General features: G+C 34.1%; 3 protein-coding genes across 4 annotated transcripts; 1 reads left to right on the forward strand and 2 right to left on the reverse strand.

The window, feature by feature from the left end:
* Positions 1–3,602: 3,602 nt before the first annotated feature.
* LOC116001591 lies at positions 3,603–4,986 on the forward strand. Its single transcript, XM_031241477.1, has one exon. It carries the CDS (start codon positions 4,181–4,183, stop codon positions 4,637–4,639), a length of 459 nt encoding a protein of 152 aa, XP_031097337.1. The 5' UTR covers positions 3,603–4,180; the 3' UTR covers positions 4,640–4,986.
* Positions 4,987–8,563: 3,577 nt separating this feature from the next.
* On the reverse strand, positions 8,564–12,607 carry LOC116000959 (transcription factor GTE6-like). Of its 2 annotated transcripts, XM_031240838.1 has the most exons (11): positions 12,414–12,607; positions 11,818–11,855; positions 11,624–11,713; positions 11,344–11,451; positions 10,882–11,097; positions 10,722–10,799; positions 10,299–10,523; positions 9,967–10,065; positions 9,768–9,826; positions 9,269–9,419; positions 8,564–9,174 (listed from the first exon to the last, which is right to left on the reverse strand). In XM_031240838.1, exons 3-11 carry the CDS (start codon positions 11,711–11,713, stop codon positions 8,983–8,985), a joined length of 1,218 nt encoding a protein of 405 aa, XP_031096698.1. In that variant the 5' UTR covers positions 11,818–11,855; positions 12,414–12,607; the 3' UTR covers positions 8,564–8,982. The 2 variants fall into 2 exon arrangements, with proteins under 2 accessions (XP_031096698.1, XP_031096697.1); XM_031240837.1 differs by lacking the exon at positions 11,818–11,855 and having other exon boundaries at positions 12,414–12,606.
* Positions 12,608–13,221: 614 nt separating this feature from the next.
* Positions 13,222–15,469, reverse strand: LOC116001647 (peroxisomal membrane protein PMP22). Its single transcript, XM_031241543.1, has 7 exons — positions 15,194–15,469; positions 15,014–15,112; positions 14,801–14,902; positions 14,137–14,212; positions 13,704–13,774; positions 13,529–13,614; positions 13,222–13,453 (listed from the first exon to the last, which is right to left on the reverse strand). Exons 1-7 carry the CDS (start codon positions 15,263–15,265, stop codon positions 13,402–13,404), a joined length of 558 nt encoding a protein of 185 aa, XP_031097403.1. The 5' UTR covers positions 15,266–15,469; the 3' UTR covers positions 13,222–13,401.
* Positions 15,470–21,059: the final 5,590 nt, after the last annotated feature.

Raw genomic sequence — 21,059 nt, forward strand, 5'->3', positions numbered from 1 at the left:
ATATATATATATATATATATATATATATATATATATATATATATATATATATATATATATATATTTTAAGATTAAGAAGTGTATACATACATATTTGTTTATTTGGTACAAAGTTACTAAATTTGCAATGTTTATTTAGTCAACATTTTTGAAATAAGATTAAAAAAAGGGTGTTGGTTGTGAAATAGGGGTGTAAACCTAACTACTTAGTACATGTAGGGGTCCCCCTTAATTCTCCATGTAAGGCATGCCACATATATATGGCGTCTCAATTAAGAAACCAAAATGCGATTTTATGGATAATTATGAATCCATGGAAATTTCATGACAACATTGGATGTCTCACTTGTCACTTCACCCTTTTGGATTTTCTTTGGGTTGGAATATATTATGTAAATGCGATTCTTTCTTGTTATTATGCAAGTTTTTATACCTAAAATTATTTATAATCTTTTTTATAAAGATAAATGAAAAAAAAAAAGTCTTTGAGAATGTGCACTATGTATGTTTTTTTTTTTTAGTTAATGTATGTTTTTTGAGAAAATTTGTAGTTACTATTTGAGAACATGCACTACGTAAACTTTGTGTACGATGAGTTCAATTGATAGAGTACGAGTTGGAAAGAATTGAACTCATAATCTTTTAATACAAAAATCATGTTCCATCCATTCGGTCACCCTTTTGAGACGCGAAAGGCAACGCGAGAAAGATAATAATTATTTAAAATGAATAGAGATGTATAATTGATGAATTATAAACATATATTTTTCTTAAGTTATATCACGTTATCGGCCTTTATATATCAACGTGGTAAAATCCTCATATGTTATTTATATTTTATACACGTTTTTATGTGCTATTAAATTACATGTGTTACATGTTACATTGTAAGTACGAAATGTACGTTTACACGTAACTCTTAATACCATATAATAAATCAACCAACAAAAACTAGAAAGTAATACGGGTAGCATTAATAGCTTATAGGGCTAAGCCTAACAACTCTGCGGCCCAATAGAATGTAGTATTAAACCCAATAGAAAAAAGTTGATCCCACAACTATCAAAAAATTATCATATAGATCATGATTCACACAGTGTAGTGTGAACTATAAAAAAAAGTACATTATTTGTGTACCGAATGTATATTAAAAATTAATGTACTTTCACTAAATATAAGATATGTTTTTAATATATTAAAAGTACATTATTTGTGTACTGAATATACATTATTTGATAGTATACAAAATAATGTACTTTCAAATAATGTATCTTATGTACACAAATAATATATATAATTTTTATTTATGGTCGACACAATAATGCTCCACAACTATATATGCAAGCACAATATTATGGATCTTTTTTTTTTTTTTGGGTTACAATAAGTTTATTGAATAATTTGTATATATAATGGATTGCATGTTCATTTGTTCTGATATAAATTTATTTTTAGTGTATTGAATACTCATTGTTAATGTATTAAAAGCTCATTTTTTAAACTATGATCCATCTTGTAAGATGAATTGCAGAGTGCACGTTATGATATGCCACAACTATGGACACTATCATTAATAAAGGCCAAACACTCAAACCCTAACCTTAAGTGCTTATATTATACTTCTAATGCCTTACAAAAAAATAAATCACAAGATATGTTTCAATGAGTTAGAAGCCAAGAGCTTGCTATATTGATGTTTATAAGCGATCAAACCCTAAATCGTATTATTCATAGTAAGCTAGTAGTCGAATTCTCGCCCTACGATTGCCAATACTATTGAAACTTACCTTACTTCCCATAACAAATCTAACTCCAACCCGTATTATCAACAACAATCCAGTAATTGAATTCCCACCTTACGGTTACCAACTCCATACCATATTATGAACAACAATCCAATAATTGAATTTCCATCTTACAGTTACCATCTCCAAACCGTATTATCAACAACAATCCATTAATTGAATTCCCACCTTACGGTTACCAACTCCAGACCGTATTATCAACAACAATCCAATAATTGAATCTCCATCTTAGAGTTACCATCTCCAAATTGTATTATCAATAACAATCCAGTAATTGAATTTCCACCTTACGATTACCAACTCCATACCGTATTATCAACAACAATCCAATAATTGAATCTCCATCTTACAGTTACCATCTCCAAACCGTATTATCAATAACAATCCAAAAATTAAATCTCCATTTTACAATCACCATCTCCAAACCGTATTATCAACAACAATCTATCTAGTAATCAGATTCTTACCTTACAGTTAATAACAACTCCAACCCGTATTATCAACAGCAATCTAGTAATCAAATTCCCATCTTACGATTACGAACGCTACTAAACATTTCTTACCCTACTTTAACCTTTGCACCGAAAAGAATCAATATCTAATTACAACTCAATCAATGACCTTAATGGCTTAATAATCACAAACTTAATTACCTGATTCCGTGCGAATAAAGGATTATGTATTCTTATGGAAACACAACTATTGCAATCCCTATAAATTAAACTCCTTTGATTATTGTGTCTTTAAAAATGTATTTTAAAGTAAAATTTTGATATTTAGTTTGCATAAATTTATCAACAATTTATTAACTAATAATACAATCAATATTTTCATGATACATCAAAAAAAAANAAAAAAAAAAAAAAAAAAAAAGAGGAAACTTTACTGTGCATAGCCACTATTCAAGAGTACACTGAGTAAACATGTTTAGCTTATAAATCACACATAAAAGTAAACCATCAACTTGAATTTTTTTTTGCTACAAACTCAATCGAAAAGATTTTGATAAAAATTAAACTTGTAACCTTTAAATACAAAAATCATATTCTCCTTTACCTGGTTATTAGCTATCCATTTAAAGATATTTTGCCTATCATTATGATACTTTTTAAAGAATTTCTTTTCTACCTTGCATTACCCAAAAAGGGTAAACACAATAGTGACCAAACGTTAAATCACAAGAAAGTCAAAATATAATAATAATAATAATAATAATTTTATGGTATTGTGTTAATTTGTACAATATATAATTTTGTATGCTATGTTAGTTGCATTGGGTAGTTCATTAGACAGATGAATAAAATATTTTAAAGTGTCGATCGACACTATGTCAATTTGTATAGCGTACAACTTTGTATGCTATGATGATTATATTGAATAATTTTTGCAATAATACTTTGTACAACCAGACATATTAATAGAGAATTCCAAGATATTTGACTAACAATGTATCAATTTTTATTGAGTACAATTTTATACGAGATTTTAGTATATCGTATAGTTTTCAGGATATCTTATACAACTAAATATACTATAAGTGATTACATTAAATACCAATCAATACAATATTGATCAATGTATTAAAATTTTCTAAAATCAATAATTTTGAATAATTTTACAAAACTTGATAGTGAAAGGCGAAAAGGTAAGGTGACAAATTTTCGGATAAAATTAGTGGAGGTTCGGGGTGGCATTTTGGTTAATAATGCGAAAAATGAGGGGTGAAAGGGAAAAGTCTGAGATAGCTATATAGGACTATATAGCCCATCCCTTCACCTATATAACTCCTCGCCTCTCCCCATTTTTGTCCCCTCCGTAACCCTCTCTCTCTCTTCTCTATTCTCTCTTTCTCTCCCTGATTTGAACTTCCTATCTGATTTCGCCGCCGCACACGGCGGAGACGCCACCGCGACCACCGTACGCTCGCCGAGATCCGCCCGATTCCGGCGGCCCTTCCGGATCTCCTTTCACCTCTTCCAAGTATCCAACTCCAAAATCCGTCCATATCTCTCTCTCTTTTGGTCTCATTAAATTTTTAAAAAAAATTTTATAACGATTTTGCTTTTTTTGTTTTTTTTTTTGCCTTTTTTTTTTCCTGCGGAAAAAAAAAGTTTTTTGGTTTTATTATTTTTAGTTCGAAGTGAATTTACATTTCCAACCTAACTGCAAAAATTTGCGACCCCACTTTCCCTTCCACGCTTTTTACCGTTTCGGCCGTTTTCTCTCCTGGCGAGTTTGTGTGGTTGGACGGTTTTGCCCTTACGGCGAATAATCTTTTGTTTCGGTTTTTAGGGGTTAATTAAAAATTCTCGCTGCTGACGTGGCGAGCGTGGGATTGATCGAGTAAGATTAGATTAGTGAAACGGACGGTGGAGATGAGTTATCATGCGCGGCGATTCTTGCCACCTGGAGGGGCGTCACGGAAACGGAAAGAGAGGGAAACGGCGTCTTATTCGACGTGGCCGTCAAGTCCAGTGACGGGCGTTAGCAGTCCCAGTCAAAAGGCAACGACGTCGTCGAAGCAAGCCGAGCCGCCGGCGGGGGGCTCGTCTAACCGGCTCCTAGCCGGGTACATGGCTTACGAGTTCTTAACTAGCGGGACTCTGTTCGGGCAGAAGTTCGACCCGGCCCGAGCCGAGGCTTTCCCGGTGAACAACAACAACAACCTCTCCTCCGAGTTGAAACGGGGCAGTAAGCCGGGTCAGAGCCCGAGCAGCCAGGAACCCGAGCCGAGCCAAGCTTACATTGAAGTGGCGACCCTACTGAAGAACGAGGGGGCCCACATCCCCGGTGTAGTCAATCCAATGCAGCTGGCACGATGGATTCAGATGTGACACCTTGGTGGAAGAACCGACCTCGAGGGTGACGTGGCAGCTTTTCATTGGCCCAAAGTCGCGGCTCACGTAAGAAACCATAGAACCGCCCTTACCTTTATAAAAACTTCTGCTCCTTCTTTAGCGTGGCGGGCTTGTGAAAATCCCAAAAAAAAAAAAAAAAAAAAAAAAAAAAAATCTTGCATGGCCGTCATGAAAGCCAGCAGAAAAACTCAACGTTTTGTTCATGATTCTCCTCTTTTTCTTTTATGAAAAAAAAATCTGGGTTTTTTCTCTTTTATTAAAATAATTAGATTGTTATACCATATATCCATCTTTTACTTAAGTTTTGATTATCTTTTCTGCAATTCCATATCTTGCTTTCTATTTATATCTCTGGATGCATGATTATATTCTGTGTGTATATATACATATAGATTATGCACTTTTCATTTGATTTGATGTGATGGGTATTCATGAATTGATTGATCCTCAAGAATTATTGCATTTTTTTTGTTTATTATCTTCTATTTCTTTGATGAATCTTGAATTGATGAATGAAAGATATATATATAGTGTGCTTGCATGAGATACTTCCATTGTGGGTTGTGATGAATTGTTGATGAAAAGCTAAAGGAGAATGAAGATAATGAGATTATATAATGCATTTGGAAGGAATTGAACATGCAGTTCATGGATATTATGCATGCATGGATATGCCCAGAAATGATGTTTGACAATTAAGTTGCTATTAGTTAATCTTTAGTAATGTTATTCAAGAAATGTTCATATATTCAAGAAAAGTGAAGATTATTAGATGGGCTATGGTTGTGTGCGTTCAGCAAAGCAAATTAAAAAGTGGCTCTTTAACCGCTCAATTGGTTAATCAATATAAAGTAAGATTAATAATCTGTTTTGCTGGAACTGCGGTGTGTAGTTTTGGATTTGATCAAGGGGAGTGGTATAGGTTTATTTATTCTGTTGTGAGTATCATTGTACAAACACTTTGAAAAATCTGAGCGTGTTAAGGTATATTAGTACGAGTGTGTAAAAGAAGTGTCTAATATACCACAAATATCGATCTTAAGATATCATGTCAACATTTTCCTAATGCTTGAAGAAAATGTTATAATGGGTTGTGGATTTGACTAATTTATAATAAGAAACTAATGTGTATGAACATCTCTCTTCTTTTTTTTTTTTTTTTGCATGCATGCATTTTTAAAGAATTCAAGCCATTTCAAGCGTATTTCTAACTGAAAGAAAGGGGGGGAAAAGGGCACAAGAAAAAGGGATTTTAAAAAAATTGTTTTTGAACTTCAAATCTTCAAGCCTTTGAGGGAGGCTAAGGTAGTAAGCTAAAAGGAGGTAATGATGGCTTCATATTTGATTTTGTTTGGTTTCAGGTTTGTCATCATCACATTGTTCACATCCAAACATCCAATAAATAAATTTACTTTTTTTTTTTTTTGTTTACTTTTGCTTAAATCTAGGAAATTAAAATGTTTTTTTTTTTTCTAAAATTTGCACACAAATTTACATTTAACTCGATGATTCAATTTTGCAATTTTTCGTGTGTGCACGTGCACATATTGAATAATGGTAAGGAAGATCGGAGAGTAAAGATTTAACTTTATAAGTTATATAACTTCAATTCGTATTTGCATTAGTTACTTGTGATTAGAGGATCTCATTATGAATGCATCTAGTATTATGCATATGATAAAATTCTACAATATCGTATGCGTGACTAAACTACTAAAGCAGATGTGTATGTAATAAATAAACAAAAGATATATGACCAGCTGGCAAAAATATTATACGGAGTAACATTTATTTATTTTATCTTTGTTGATTCTTATTTAGTGTATTTAATATTCTTGTATACTTCATACTATATATGGATAAATTTTACAATGTCAAATAATATTTGACCTTGGGAACGCCAATCGGTCTTGGTGCATAGATTAAAGTAATTAAAAGTTTATTTTAATAAGTTTTTCTCAATTTATATTTCTTATTCAATTAACAATAAGTGATTGCTATTCAAATATATTGCTAATTTACTTAACGTTAGTAAACAAAATTCTATATTTAAAAATTACATTGGAAGTGTTATTATTTTTTAAATAAAAAAATTATAATTTTAACAATAACAAATATTTCAAAAGAAAAAAGCTAACAAAGATGCTTGGGATCATTGAATATATTGTTGGCAACAACCTTTGTGAAAGCTAAAGGAGCTTGGGATGCTTTGGGAAATTTCAACTTTAGACTGAAATACGAGCACGTACACCATATGTAACATGGGAATAGTGTAAACACCTTTTTGTAAATTTCTATGTTTGAAAACGACTCGTTATTGATTTCTTAGAAAATAAGGTTTGGTGGCAATACTCATATTCATGATAATTCATCTTCTTGGAGTCATAGGTGGCTCCTAAAATGTGACACACACACATATATACAGGGCCGGTTTGTCCTGTGCTGTTGGACAGCTTGCACAGCCTAAAATCTGGCTCTCTTTATATATATATATATATATTCACATTTTTCTGATTCCTTAGCTTTCCAGGGCCCTTTGGATCAAATTAATTTTTATTATTTTTAAATAAATGTTATTAGTATGACTTGATCGAGTACGTTTTGTATAATAATTTAGTTGATATGTTTGTTTCTCCCTTGTGTGAACTAACAAAAAAGAAAGTAAAACACCAATGGTGTTTTATTCTTTATTGTCACTAACGTTGTAGATAGAAAAACGTGATGCCATCCAATTGTTCCTTTTATGGCTAAACAATAATTGACTTCCTCTTCTAATCTTTGTTTTAATGGAGGAAAAAAAGATAGAACGCACTTGCACTTCCATTCTTTCATAGATCGCCTCTTTTCCGGGTGTTGTGTCATAAAGATCAACACACCATCCCCCAATTTAATTTGGATCCATCTATTTATATTAGAGCAAAGTTCAATTTGGTTTTAGTTCCCGACTAACGATATCACATTTAGTATTTTTTTTTTTGGCGATTAAGAAAATTTGCAGCCATTACCTGAGGGTGTGCACGGACCTTATGATCGTAGCTGACAAATAATCACAAGAAGTTAAACTAATTAATCAGCTCAAACAAAGAAAACAATAGGGCACTCACAGTCTCACTTAACCTAAGGGCATCTCCAATAGTTGTAGTTTTTGTGGAATTTTCGCATGTGTAATTAAGAAGAAAACCGTCATTAACGCGCCCGACTGGGCGTAGTGTTGCGCGATGCAATTTTTCTTGGTGGGTCCCATACTTCTGCCAAAAATCAATGCATTGCAGTGAGACTTTTGTTATTCTCTCTCATCTCCCTCTCTCCTCCACATAAGTCAAGGTTCCTCAAAAATCACGCTAAAATGCATTGATGGAGAAGCTCTCAAATTTATATTTGTGATAAACCTAAATATTATATTGGTGATGACATCCTCATATCACATGGTGTACATTGCAAGAAAGTTTGCTTTTTTTTTTTTTTTTTTTTGATAAATTTACCAATATGTATACCTCAATGCCACCAAATACCAAACCAAACCCCACTATGCATACCCAAAGGTAAAAAAGAAGTACAAATATTTGGAAACAAAAGATTCTTCTTTCATCATAGTTTATGTATGTATCATGAAAATAAAAATAATGGTAAATTATACTCTTAAAAAAATCAAGAGATTAAGAATAAAAAACAAAAACGAAGAAAAAAAATTTACACGGATTGTGATTTACTAGCATCCTATTTATAAACAATCCTAACCGTATGTTTATAAAATTGCGCCTGTACCGTACTGCAGGCACCCTAACCAACTAGCAAACCTGATTCAAGTTTAAACTACGAAGATGGGTGTTGTCGCTCCACTCCACTACACTCCCACATCTATCATCTTTCACTAACATATGAAACATACGTAACAACTACTTTTGGATCAACTCAATTTTTGTATTACAAGGATATATCTTCAATAAAGGAGAAAACTAGTGTGCACATAGCTCACAATTCAAATGAAAAAAAAAAAAAAAAAAAATCATTTAGACACAATTTAGTGCATATACTTGCTAAGGTGATGAGTTCTTTATGGGAGATGTAGCACTGTCCAACATAAAATGTATAGACAGCAACAATACAAGGCTAAACTAAACAGCAAATCTCAACCCTTGTGACCATATTTACATGGATCACTATTCACTACACCTTGAACTCAATGGAACTGTAAGATGCTGCACCATCACTCCAATCGGCGTTATTGCGTATCGACTTGGATTAAAGCGTTTCGCCCTTTTTCTTTCTGTGATGTCTTGGCAAGGGTAAATGTGCTGAGTTGTACATCAAGCTTAGAATCACGGCTTTTTGCTCTTTTTTTGTGATGTCTTTGCGAGAGCATCTGTGGCCTCTCTTTTGCGCTTGTTACTCGCTTGGTTGTTGGCGTTGCCTTTGCTATTATTGTTGTTCGCTTCCGTGGCTGCACTCTTTCCTTGAGCCTCGAACACATCTTGGACGAAGAACTTCAGTTTCCATAGCGTAGAATCGGGCTGCATAAAGTACATAGTGAATTGAGCGCGCACTAGCAGAATGAAAATAAGAACATTGATTATAATGCAGCAGCCATGGAACACGACTTATCACCTGTGTGCTAATGTCGAGTTCTACTTCCTCATCAGCTATCGAGAAGTTGGGGTCGTTCTGTGCAACAATTAGTAATGCCTTGTTGAGATCTTCGGAAGAAAGCTTCGTGAGAGCATCGCCAAGTTTTTTCTTCTCGTCAACAGTTATCTTTCTGAAATATATGAACCTCAGAGTCGGTAAAGAATATTTGGATGATATTCAAGAGAAATGAGTATAATCAAATTAAAGGACCATATGAGTACTTTTAGTAAATTATGGGACTAAATCTTGTCAAATTAAAAGTCGGGGACTGAATGTGATAGTACCACAATAATCGTGGTATTAAAAGTAAATTTTTTTTTTTCATATAAATATTACCAATAGGTGGTGTAATGATTATCAGTCAGCAGAAAAAGTGTTAGCAGATAGGATAGTTGGTTAAACAGAATCATTATGTTAAGAAGTACTCCGTATATAAATTATAAAACGTTATGCCCCACAAAATAAAGTTAAATCAAACCTGCAGTTCTGAAGCACTGCATCTCTAAGTTCTTCCAGATGCATGTCAATCTCATCAAGCTATGAAAATATTCAAAAAAATAAAAACATAAGCATTCTCTTGTGTGCTTTGAATTGACTTAGATTCCGTCAAAGAATAAGGACCGTGCAAATCAGAAAGGTTTTAAGAATATGTATACTTTCATTAGTGAAATACGTACCTCCATACTTAAATCCTTTGCCATCTTGGCATGAGCAGCCTCTTGAGCAAGTTTCATGTCAGAAAAAGCCTCTTCTTCCTCTTTCTTTCTCTTCTCTTCCTACAAAATGTGTTGGAAATTGGATTGGAGGGTACAGAATAAATTACATAAAAGACATCTCATAAAGTTTGGAGAAATATAAATGTTACTTTGAAGTCGAAATTTAAAGTCCAACGTTTATCTTATGCAGGCCAAATACAACAGAACAGAAAGGTAAGAAAGATCGATCAGGAAAGAAGTAATCATGCCTAATCAGAAACGGCAGTCTTGAATGAAAAATCACGTGTACATACCTCTTCATCAACTTTTGGCAAAAGTAGCAACCATTTCTCCTCAAACTTTCCCAGTAAGGTTTTTGCCATCACATGTACATCATCCCTTTCCTTATTGTATTTCATTGCGTTTTTAAATATCAGGCGAACATCCGCACATATCTCTCGGACATGTTTGTATCCGGTACCATCCTTGGCCTCCATTTTATTCTTAATTGTGCTAAAGTCCATTGGCTTCTCAATAACCTGGAAATTACACGGACAATGAATCAGCAGAAGCAAATTCCAAAGAAAATATGTTTTCTTCTCTAAGTTGAATATAATATTAGATTTTTCTTATTCCTTCTAGGAGACATTATAATATAATCAGTACTACTACACAAACAGTTTATATACTTATCAAATTCTGAGCATGGAGGTAATTAAACTTTTCGAAAATATTACCTGATAGTAGTCATGCAAGCCAAGACCTTCAACATCAACAGGCTGCATAAAAGGCCCTGCCCATTTGTGCTGAGTGATCTGACAAAGAAAGGGACAGCGTAAAAACAATATGGACAGCCAACAAATATATTCAGTCTTAAATGCGGAGCAGAGAGATTACTTGGCGTAATATTGTGCCAAATTGGCGCATAAGTTCTTGCATTCTCTTAGCAGCAGCTGCTTCTCGCTGTGACGCATCTTGTTGCCGTTTTTTAAAGTTAGCAATCTGCTTCTCTTTTTCTGAATCCTTCTGAGCTGAGTTACCTCTTGGAGTGTTTGACTGCTTTTTATTCACACTTGAGTAGAACTGTTCAACTTCAGTAAATCTCTGCTCAAGCTGCAAACATAAAGTTCAAACTGGAAACTTAAGTCTTAGTGCACATATAAAAATGGTTAATTTATCTTGGTTAGGGCAAATGGATTGATAGTTGCACTTAACCCTTTCTTTCACTGGTTCTGAAACATGATAGCAATCTAGCATGGTGTTCATAGAGATAAGCAATATTTAATGTCATCATATAGCTTTTTCTTCTATTCATGAAGAAATCCAAGAGCGAAAAAATCAATATAAACAAAACCTTGCCTGATCAACCGTTACGGACATCTCATCAACACGGCATTTGAAATGTTCCATATTACCAGCACGTCCTGTTTCATTTGGTTCCATCACTGAGCCATATATGTTCTCCATCTGAAAAGATATAGAGATAAGCTCAATGGAATGCAATTCTTTAGAATCTACGTGGCACTCCTAATAATCCTAAACTTTTAAACAAGTTGATATTTCATCATATCCACAACTGCTTTTTATTCTATTCATGAACTAATCCAAGAACAAAAAGCCAATACAAACAAAACCTTGCCTGATCAATCGTTATGGACATCCCAGCACGTCCTATTTCATTTGGTTCCATCACTGAGATGTTTGTAACTGAGCCATATATGTTCTCCATCTGATAAGATATAAAATAGTAGCTCAGTGTAAACTAAGATACTTTGGGATGACATAAGCTGCCAGATCCAAACAAGCAACATAAATGTACGAGTAGTCGAGTACCTAATTTTGATGCTTCAACAAGAAACTACGACCAAATCCTGAACGGTTACAGAATATCAAACTAAATCACTACCAGCTAAATGACTAGATGGGACGCATATTTACAGGCACGAGTGATTTCTAATCAATTCCAAAGGATTTTAATAACTTTTCCATATTCAGAAATCGCCCGTTCGACTAATGGATTTTAGTTCTGTGGTTATCCTTCATGCAAATCAGAATGATAAGCAACAAAAATTCCCAAATATAAGAACACAACACAATTCAAGCTCTTCCATTCCTTGAAAACTAATCTAAAAAGTACATTTCAAACCTTCACTGTTTCCTACTCCAAATCAAGCCATCAATTACCCTCTTCTTCAAGTTTCTTCCCTGAATTACATTTTTCTTTTTCTTAAAAATAAAAAAAGACCTCACTTTTTTTACCGCATACCTATTTTCTTATACAATGGATTTAAATTAATTACTTACAAATTCTCTACTTTCGCCCGGCATGAAATTGTTCTTGTCTATCTATCTATCTATCTATAAACGACAAAAGTTGAGAACTTTCTTAAGAAAAACAGTAAGAATAAATCAAAGTTTTTAATTTGTACCTGTGCGTCGATCGTTAAGTGCTTCTTCTGGTGCCGCAGGGTGTGGAACGGTTCCAGCCGCCGGGTTGAGCTTTAAAATAGGGTTTTATAGTGAGGAAGACGGCCGTTTCTATTCGGTAGAAATCACGCGCGAATCAATTTGGGCCTATTTTGCTCTTTATGCAGATGCACAATTGGTACTTTTTGCTAATAGCTCTATTTTGCTCTCTATAAATATGCATAATTGATACTTTCTATTGATATGAAATAAGGAGTGGATTCCTATTTCTTACCGGAGGTAATGTTTAAGAGTGTAATAGTGTATTATTATTGATAACATATGGGTTTAGTAATTGTTTTTTTTTTTTTTTTTTTTTGTTTTTGTAAAGAGGTTTAGTAATTGTTATTAGTGTATATTCATTTGTTTAAGGATAGTGGTACGGTCTTTCTAATATTATGGTTGAGTTAGATTTAAAAGTGGTGGTTGATGTGTGATTCGAGCATAACCGTTTAAGGGTGCTTAAAACTCACTTAAGAGTTTCGTGTCTTTGTTAATTTTGGAGTTAAGTTCTAATCTTTTAATTGTTTCCTTTGTTGTAGTATTTCACTTTCGACTTCTTTTTTTCTCCCGATCAGTCAAGAGGGAAAACCTAGAAAGAAAGACACAAAGTAGTGATAATATTCGGCTTATGTAGGCAATGATAATCGCAATGTGAGAGTTATATCTAACATGGTGAGTTTCTTATGAGTACTAAGTACTAGTTTACTCACCTAACAAGCCGTCGAGACGTTATAATTTATTCTTTCACAATCCTGTCGGTCTTGTATATTTATTGTACCAGAAGAGTTTTATTTTTATTTTTTCATAAAAACTGCAACTAATCCTTGCCAAGACAGGGATTGGATTTATTGTAATTTTACAATCTGCAAGCTGAATCATGGGACAAGAAGAAGAGAGCAAACAAGAAAAAAGGGCATAACAACACTACTCTTCAATTCTTCATCCACTTTATTCCTTCTTGATTGCAACAGATCTTGCCTTCAAGTTCAGAAAGATTGCCCTAAAAACATCACACAACAGACACAACATCAGTTGCAGCAAATTCACATCTGCATTCGTCGCGAAAAACACTCACCAGCACGAGGCGACAATGTTGTGGAACAAAACGCGCAACTGCAGGGGCAAGTACTGGTAGTTGATCCACCCGACTATAGGCCAGAACTGCGCATTATAACAAGTACAGTATCCTCGTTAATAATATCACAATTTTATGGCAAAAAAATTAGAGAGTGTCGCGTGTACTCTTATACCTTCCAAGCAGTCAATTGCACCGAGGGATAGTCCTTTAGGACCTTACTTTTCACGAGACTCCATGGCCTTCCTGCAACACGAGATCACGTCTGTTTCAGTAGAAAATACAATCAAGAACAGTATTTCATTCCTCCTATTCTTGAACTCTTTTGCATTGAAATTTGGCACAAGGAAGTCACAATCTGAGCAAAATTTCCCCTTTTTAAAAATCTGTTAATCAGATAACATTGCAGGAATGAAGAGAGTTCTTGATTTGTACTCTGATCCCATCGAAAAATCAGGTAGATAACATCAAACAAGAGTTCCTTTTTGCATCTAACGGGATAAGACTAATTCAGAAGAACCTCGATTCAACATATATACCCCTATAAGCCTAACAAGATTTAACATATAATGCTTTGCTGATCAGTGCAGGCTTACATAGTTACATACCTTCAACCACTAAGCCATAGTACACCATGAAAAGCATGTTGTTCCAAGGAGATGCAGTCAGCTGTTCCAGCAAGACCTGCAGAACAGGAAAACACAGAAAAACTGATAAAAGTAATTTTATTACAGGAAAAAAAAAGGATTTTGATTTATGGGGAAAACTCAGCCAAGTTAGTTGGGTCGTTGGCTTAGTAATCACAAAGTTCCAAGTTTGACTATTAGTGGGAGCGGTCTATTGGCCTTCTTGGTTTGAGCTGGTTAGCTATGTGCAACCTAAGTTGATTTATTTGGTCTTTTGACAGCTAGGGTAACAAGGCGAAGTTAGTGGAATACTTGAAAGATAGCCCATAAACCAAGCTGTTGGCTTGGTACCACAAGGTTTCAAGTTCGACTCTGATTTGAGTCATTTAACTATGCACAACCTAAGCTGGTTGACTTCCTGGAGCTTTGCTAGCTGGGGCCATAAGGCAGGCCTATTGGCTTGGTAACCGCAAGGTTCCAAGTTCGACTCTGGTCTGAACAGGTTAGCAATCTATGCTGATTTATCTCCTTGTGATCTTTTGCCAACTAAAATCACAAGGTTGAGTTTACTCGGTACATATTCTCGGATAGTGATTGTGGGGTTTCTTAGTGGCCCAAAAAAAGGATTTTGATTTGGGTTTTTAACCTTTTTAGCAACAGTTTTGCTACCCTGCTTCCCTTGGAACAAAGAATCCATCAACTTATGCAGAAAATGCCCAAAGGGCCCTGAGTATACAAACCCATACAACTGCAATCCAAACAAACAAAGATCAAAGAACCCATATCAGTAAATCCACCCAAAATTCACTGCATCAAACCAGGAAAACAACCTCAAAAACAAGAAGAAGAAGATGAATACAGCTAAAAGAAGCAATCTTTTCAGTTGAAGCCTTTTGACCCCAGAAATCTTCTGGGCAACCACATCACTACACCCAACCAGAACTCCAGCAGTGATTGCCTAAGCACAAAAACAGTAAAAAGGATCAAAACATTACAAATTGCCCAGATTTATCTGCCAAAACAGAGAAAAAGAAAAGACCTTGGTCCGAAGAGGATGTAAGTAGAGTTGCAGGAGATACTTGCCCAAACCTGCTTTCACTAAATCAGACATTTTTTGTTTTCTTTTGGGTCAAGAATCTCAAGATTTAACCTTTAATTTGTTTCTCTTCTTCTCTTCTCCTCCGGAGATTATGAAGGCAAATCTCGTTTCTTAGTTTAGTCTGCTGGGCGTTGACCGTGTTGCATGTGGTTTACCTGTTCTGTTATTAAACGAATTTTCCTAGTACTGTACATGGTACGACCTCCATTGCCACCATTTTAAGAATTCGGGTGGGTGACAACAACTTTCGATTGGTCTTTTATTAATTTTTTTGTCTAATCACGAGGTGTCTTGAACATGTTCTAATTATAGAAGACAAATTGATCCAATTAAGGGGTAAATTGCTGACATAATCACATAATTAATTTTTCTATATGAGAAGGTTTGAATTTTTTGATTTTTAAATTTTTTTTAAAAGATAAGAGTGCACGATTAATCAGACCAACTAAGTTGTTTGTCTTTCATTAATTTTATTTCTTCAGACTTCGTCGAAAGCCGTTGTGTTGACTCATAACTACCATTGCTGCGCTAAAATCCATTTTTCCATTTTCCTTTTCCTTTTACGTGACGTGGTGGAAGTGTTTAGTGGAAGTTTATCCCTTAGGATGAATCTCTTTTCCAATTGAAGAATAATTTTTTTATGACAAGAAAATTGACATTTATTATTTGAATTTGTGTAATGCGTAATCATAATTTATGCAATAATTTATAAATTATTGGAGAAATAAATCAATATATGTCACGAGTTTGATCGAGATGACCTTAAAAAGATAAATAAAATATTCGGAACAAATATAGTGTTGGGAATTCAGACTTGTTATAACTTGATTTACCTAGAAATTCGGCAGATGTCTTGGTTGGAAACATTTAACTAGAAGCTGAATTATTTTAGTTTGAAAAGTTAAGGCTTTTACGGTTTTGGTTTTAAAAAAGTTAGAATTTTCTAGTTTATTACTATGACCAATGAAAAAAAAACATAACAGGAGAAGTTTGAATATCGAATATTGTCTATGCATTCGGCTTTAAAATCGACTGAATGATTAAATTAAGTAACAAATACATGGTTAGTTTCAGAGATTTAATTTGAATTTAATTTACGGGAATCTTCAAATGGTTACTTTATTCACAAAACACAATTTTGAGGTCATGTTTTTATGGTTTAACATTCTTTATTAACCACGCAAATGTCGTGTTGCAGATACCATTAACCATAATCTTGATGAAACCTATGCAAAATGCCCTCTCAGATCTCAATTCTTGGGCAAGAGGATGTGTTTAAATGGGCTTGTAATTGTTAAAGACATCTGAACTAATTAAGAATCTAATAAGATCTGTGCTGACTGACTTGTTCCTAAATCATCAAAATTATAAAGTAGTCATTGGAACATAGGATGTCGCAACTCAAACTAGGCCCATATACATTGCCCAAATATTGAGCCCAAGCCTCACGGGCTAACCCAAATGATGAATACAAAAATGATGTTTAAATGGTACAACTCTAACTAAATTAATCGGACTGCTAATTTGGTAACTATAAGGTTACAAGTAGTTCGACTTTCAAGAGGAGCAGCTTATTCGCTTTCATGCATGCTTTGAGTCGGTTAACTATGAAATCATTTGTTAGCTAAGATTACAAGCTGAGATTTACCTAGTGCACACTTTCGGATATTGGATGCAAATTTTTTCCTCATCACAAAAAATGACGTCTAAATGTACTAGTATCCACGTCTCACGGGATGAAACTAATAATATCTTCTAAGGCTAACATTATCTTAAAATTCCACCTAGACTTGAAAATGGGTGAAATTGTCGGGATAATGTTAGCCTAAAGCTATTTATGCCACTCTCTTTGATCTTTTGAATTTAAGTTTATTGTTCAATTGGATCAGTCTCATTTTGCGAGATACATTTACTAGAATTGCAAATTGTTGACCTTCTAACTCACAACATGATTTGCTATGTTGACAAAAAAGGAATATTGAGATAGTAATGGTAAGATTTGTCCAATACATACTCTCGAATAGTAAAAGTAGGGTTTCTTCCTCGCTCAAAAATAAAAGGAATATTGGGGAATTTACAGTGTGACATCATCAACATTAGTGCTCACATGCTATCCTGTTGCTTATTTATTTTTAAGTATTAATCATGATTGTGAATGATACACACATTACACACACACACTATACAAAGGGGTTTTATTGGGGAGTGATTCATTATTGGATTGTTTATGGTATCTAATGATTCATTAATCCCATAAACACTCTCAATCATTGGGCAAAGAAGGCAAGTGTATGTGACTCACTTTAGTTTAATTTGTATATATACTTCAAATAAAATTTAGCCCAAGTTCAGTTTACGAGAATCGACTCAATATAATGGTATGATTCAAAATTCTACTAAAAAAATCTAAGTTCAATCTTTATTAATGTTATTAATATACTACACCATATGAAATGGGTTCCAACTGAAATAGGGGTAACTTCAGCCAAGTTCGTCATGCAATAAGTTTGGTAACCATAAGGTTTCAATTTCAACTTTTCGTGGAAGCTGCCTATTGGCCTTCTTGGTTTGAACCGATCAACGATAGACAACCTAGACTAATTTAGGGTAGACTTTATTCAGAGTGAACCTTCGGGTAGCAGCTGAAACCTAGCTAGAATGGCTCCATGACACACCTCTAGTTCAATAACGCTCTTGGCTAGCTGCCCTAGAAGAGGTGGCTGAGTGGGTGTAGAACATAACTCTTGTACGTAAATAGTTGTGAGTTTGATTTTTATCGATACAGATCTTTTTGTAATGCAACTTACCTCTTCGGTGTAATTTACGGGCTGCAGGTTTCTCTCGTCCAAAAAAAGATTTAAGAAATATTAATGAGATTGCTGAGGATGGGTTGTTAGGTATTGAGAAGAACTAGTAGTTGGGTTAACAGACCCACCCACCAAATCAAAAGCAATAATTGTAGAGGTGTAAATAGGTGATGGGCTGCACCCACTATTTGTATTAATTCCTTGTTTGGTTTTGGTGGTAGTTAGAGTCCCTTTCAAAAGACCTTCTTCATAAAGCCTCCACTATAAATTCATACTTCATTCTTACATCCTTAGTGCCTTTAATGCTGGTTTTCTGTCTCATTATCTTTCCCAAAACTAATGCAAAATTTCAATGTTCCCCACTCATAATTGAGCAATCTATAGCTTCTCTTTTCTTCTCCACCCTTTCTCTATTATATTCCTTTAAAAAAAAATTATTAATTAAACATTTCTAGGAGAGGTGTAAAAGTCTTAAATATGGACTAAAAACATCTTCAAAAAAAAAAAAAAAAAAGGACTAAAAACAATATATGTTGATGTCACCAACTTTATGTGGGAAATGTAGACTTGCTAACATATAGTGATAATGGGTTTATAAAAATAAAGTTGGATTGACTGTGGGAGTTGTCTATTAATTTTCTTGATTTGAACCAGTTAACTATGAGCAACCTAAATTGGTTTACTTTCTTATGGTCCTTTGTTGATGGCTAAGGTCACAAAGTGAGCTTCACTTAGAGTGCACTTTTAAATAATTGTTTGCAGGTTTTTTCATGAATCAAAGCATTTATGAAAATAAAAATCTTATAAAATGTGATAGCTAGCTAGGTTCAATCAAATTGAGGGGCGACTAGCTACCATGGAAAAATATATTTATTTATACCATAATAAGGTTATAGTTACTGAATTGTGTTAGGTGTGGAGGCTTGGAGGGTCGAATCCAGCATCCTTCCATCGAAACATGATACTTACTATTAGATAAGTATAATAAAATAAAGTTGTGCATTTGTTACTATCTATAGATTTTGACATAGTGGTAAGTGCTGACAATTGGTATTAAAGCAGGTCACGAGTTGGCAGATCAAAACATGCATGGTGCATACTTCGCTACTATAACTATAACTTTTGGTGTAGTGGTAAGTGTTAGTTTGATCTTGACAAATTATGTATTTTGTTCAATTAAATTTATAACATTTTTTATGGTCATATATATATATATGCATTTTACATACGGATCGGAGTATTACTATATTGTATATATTTATCCTCAAAATGCTAGTCACATATGGATATATATGCATTAGATATTACACCCACTACATATGCATTCAAGCATAAAGAGTTCTATTTTTCTAATTAATTAAATTCTTAATTTTATCGAATTATTTCTTGAGATTTCCATGGGAACTGTTATCCATCCAGAGATCAGTTACATGCATGGAACATAATTGTACACAAGAATTATGGGAAGACAACTAGGAAAATCTGATGGATAGATGACCATATTTGGTGTTTCCTGAGCTCATGGGGACAATGGCACAGTACATTATTACTAGTAGAGTAGTAGTGGAAGAAACAATACTATGTATGTTGTAGGAGATGAATGGACCGGATACTATACGATGTAACATGATAAGTGCATCACATGGGCTCAACTGAGAGGGTGTTAGAAAGAATCGAACTCGTGACCTTTTAGTAGGACAATCATGTTTCTTCCACTCAGTCATCATAAATGTCGAGGTAGGTGCATTGGGACTCGTTCATCATGTCGGGATAGGTGCATTTGGTAAATATCACCTTGTGACTCTAGCAGCTCGATCATCATAAATGTCGGGGTAGGTGCATTGGGACTCGATCATCATGTCGAGATACGTGCATTGGGTAAATATCACCTTGTGACTCTAGCAGGTAAATGAGGATCACAATGAGGTAAACAGTCGGGGTAGGTGCATTGGGTAAATCCCAATCATCATCATCGGGGGTAAAACCCGATCACAAGACTCTAGCACGTAAATGAGGTCAACGGGTAGGTGCATTGGATCCCAATCATCATCATGTCGGGGTAGGTGCATTATATTGAATAGGTTACTCATAGTTGATCGACTCAAACCAAGAAGGGGGTGCATTGAATAATAACTAGTCAATGTTACTCATAACTGATTGACTCAGACCAAGAAGACCAATAGGTTGCTCCCGATAGGAGTTAAACTTGTAACCTTATATGGTTACTAAATCAACAGTCTTACCAACTTGGCTAAAATTATCCAAGTAGCACCAATTTTTACTTTAGGATAGGATGTCAAAGATAGGGACTGCTTTGCTACTCTTGAGGTTTTACCGGTACGAACAAAATTAGTCTCGATATGTGTCTATGCTAGAATTGACAGGAGTGATTTGAGGATGCTTAATTTGGAAACCTTGAGAATTATAAGTCTATGCTATAATTGACACTAGTGATCTGAGTTGAGGATTTATATATCATCAGTGGACTGACTTAATTGTTTATGTTCCGATCCTCAATATAATATAAGTGACTACCAAATTAAAGTTAATAGTTGAATTGATGTACATATATACAAATGCCCTTTGGAGGATGATAAGGGCTACACTTACCCTATAATGATTTCGAATGAATGGTTCTAAGGTACGAACAACAATAGTGTTTTGATGATTTTTGTTGGTAGTAGTTAGTATTATCGATCACTTTTAACGGGTAGTTAATAATAATAACGAAATTTTAAAAAAATAAAATTTTTAAGTGATAAAAAATTGATTGGAAAAACAATTTTCGTTCCAGAATCTTAAGTTTTTGACAATAAGAAATCTTGAATTTTTTCAATATATAGTGTTTGGGAGAAAGAAATTTCAAACTTGATAGACTTCGTCACAAACTTTTATGCAACTTAACCCATCTAGCTAACTTCACTATAGTTGTCTATTGACTTTTTTTTTTTTTTTTTTTGAGTCGATTAACTATAAACAACCTATGTTGAATTATCTCA

Source organism: Ipomoea triloba, chromosome 13, assembly GCF_003576645.1.
Source record: "Ipomoea triloba cultivar NCNSP0323 chromosome 13, ASM357664v1".
Lineage (NCBI taxonomy): Eukaryota > Viridiplantae > Streptophyta > Magnoliopsida > Solanales > Convolvulaceae > Ipomoea > Ipomoea triloba.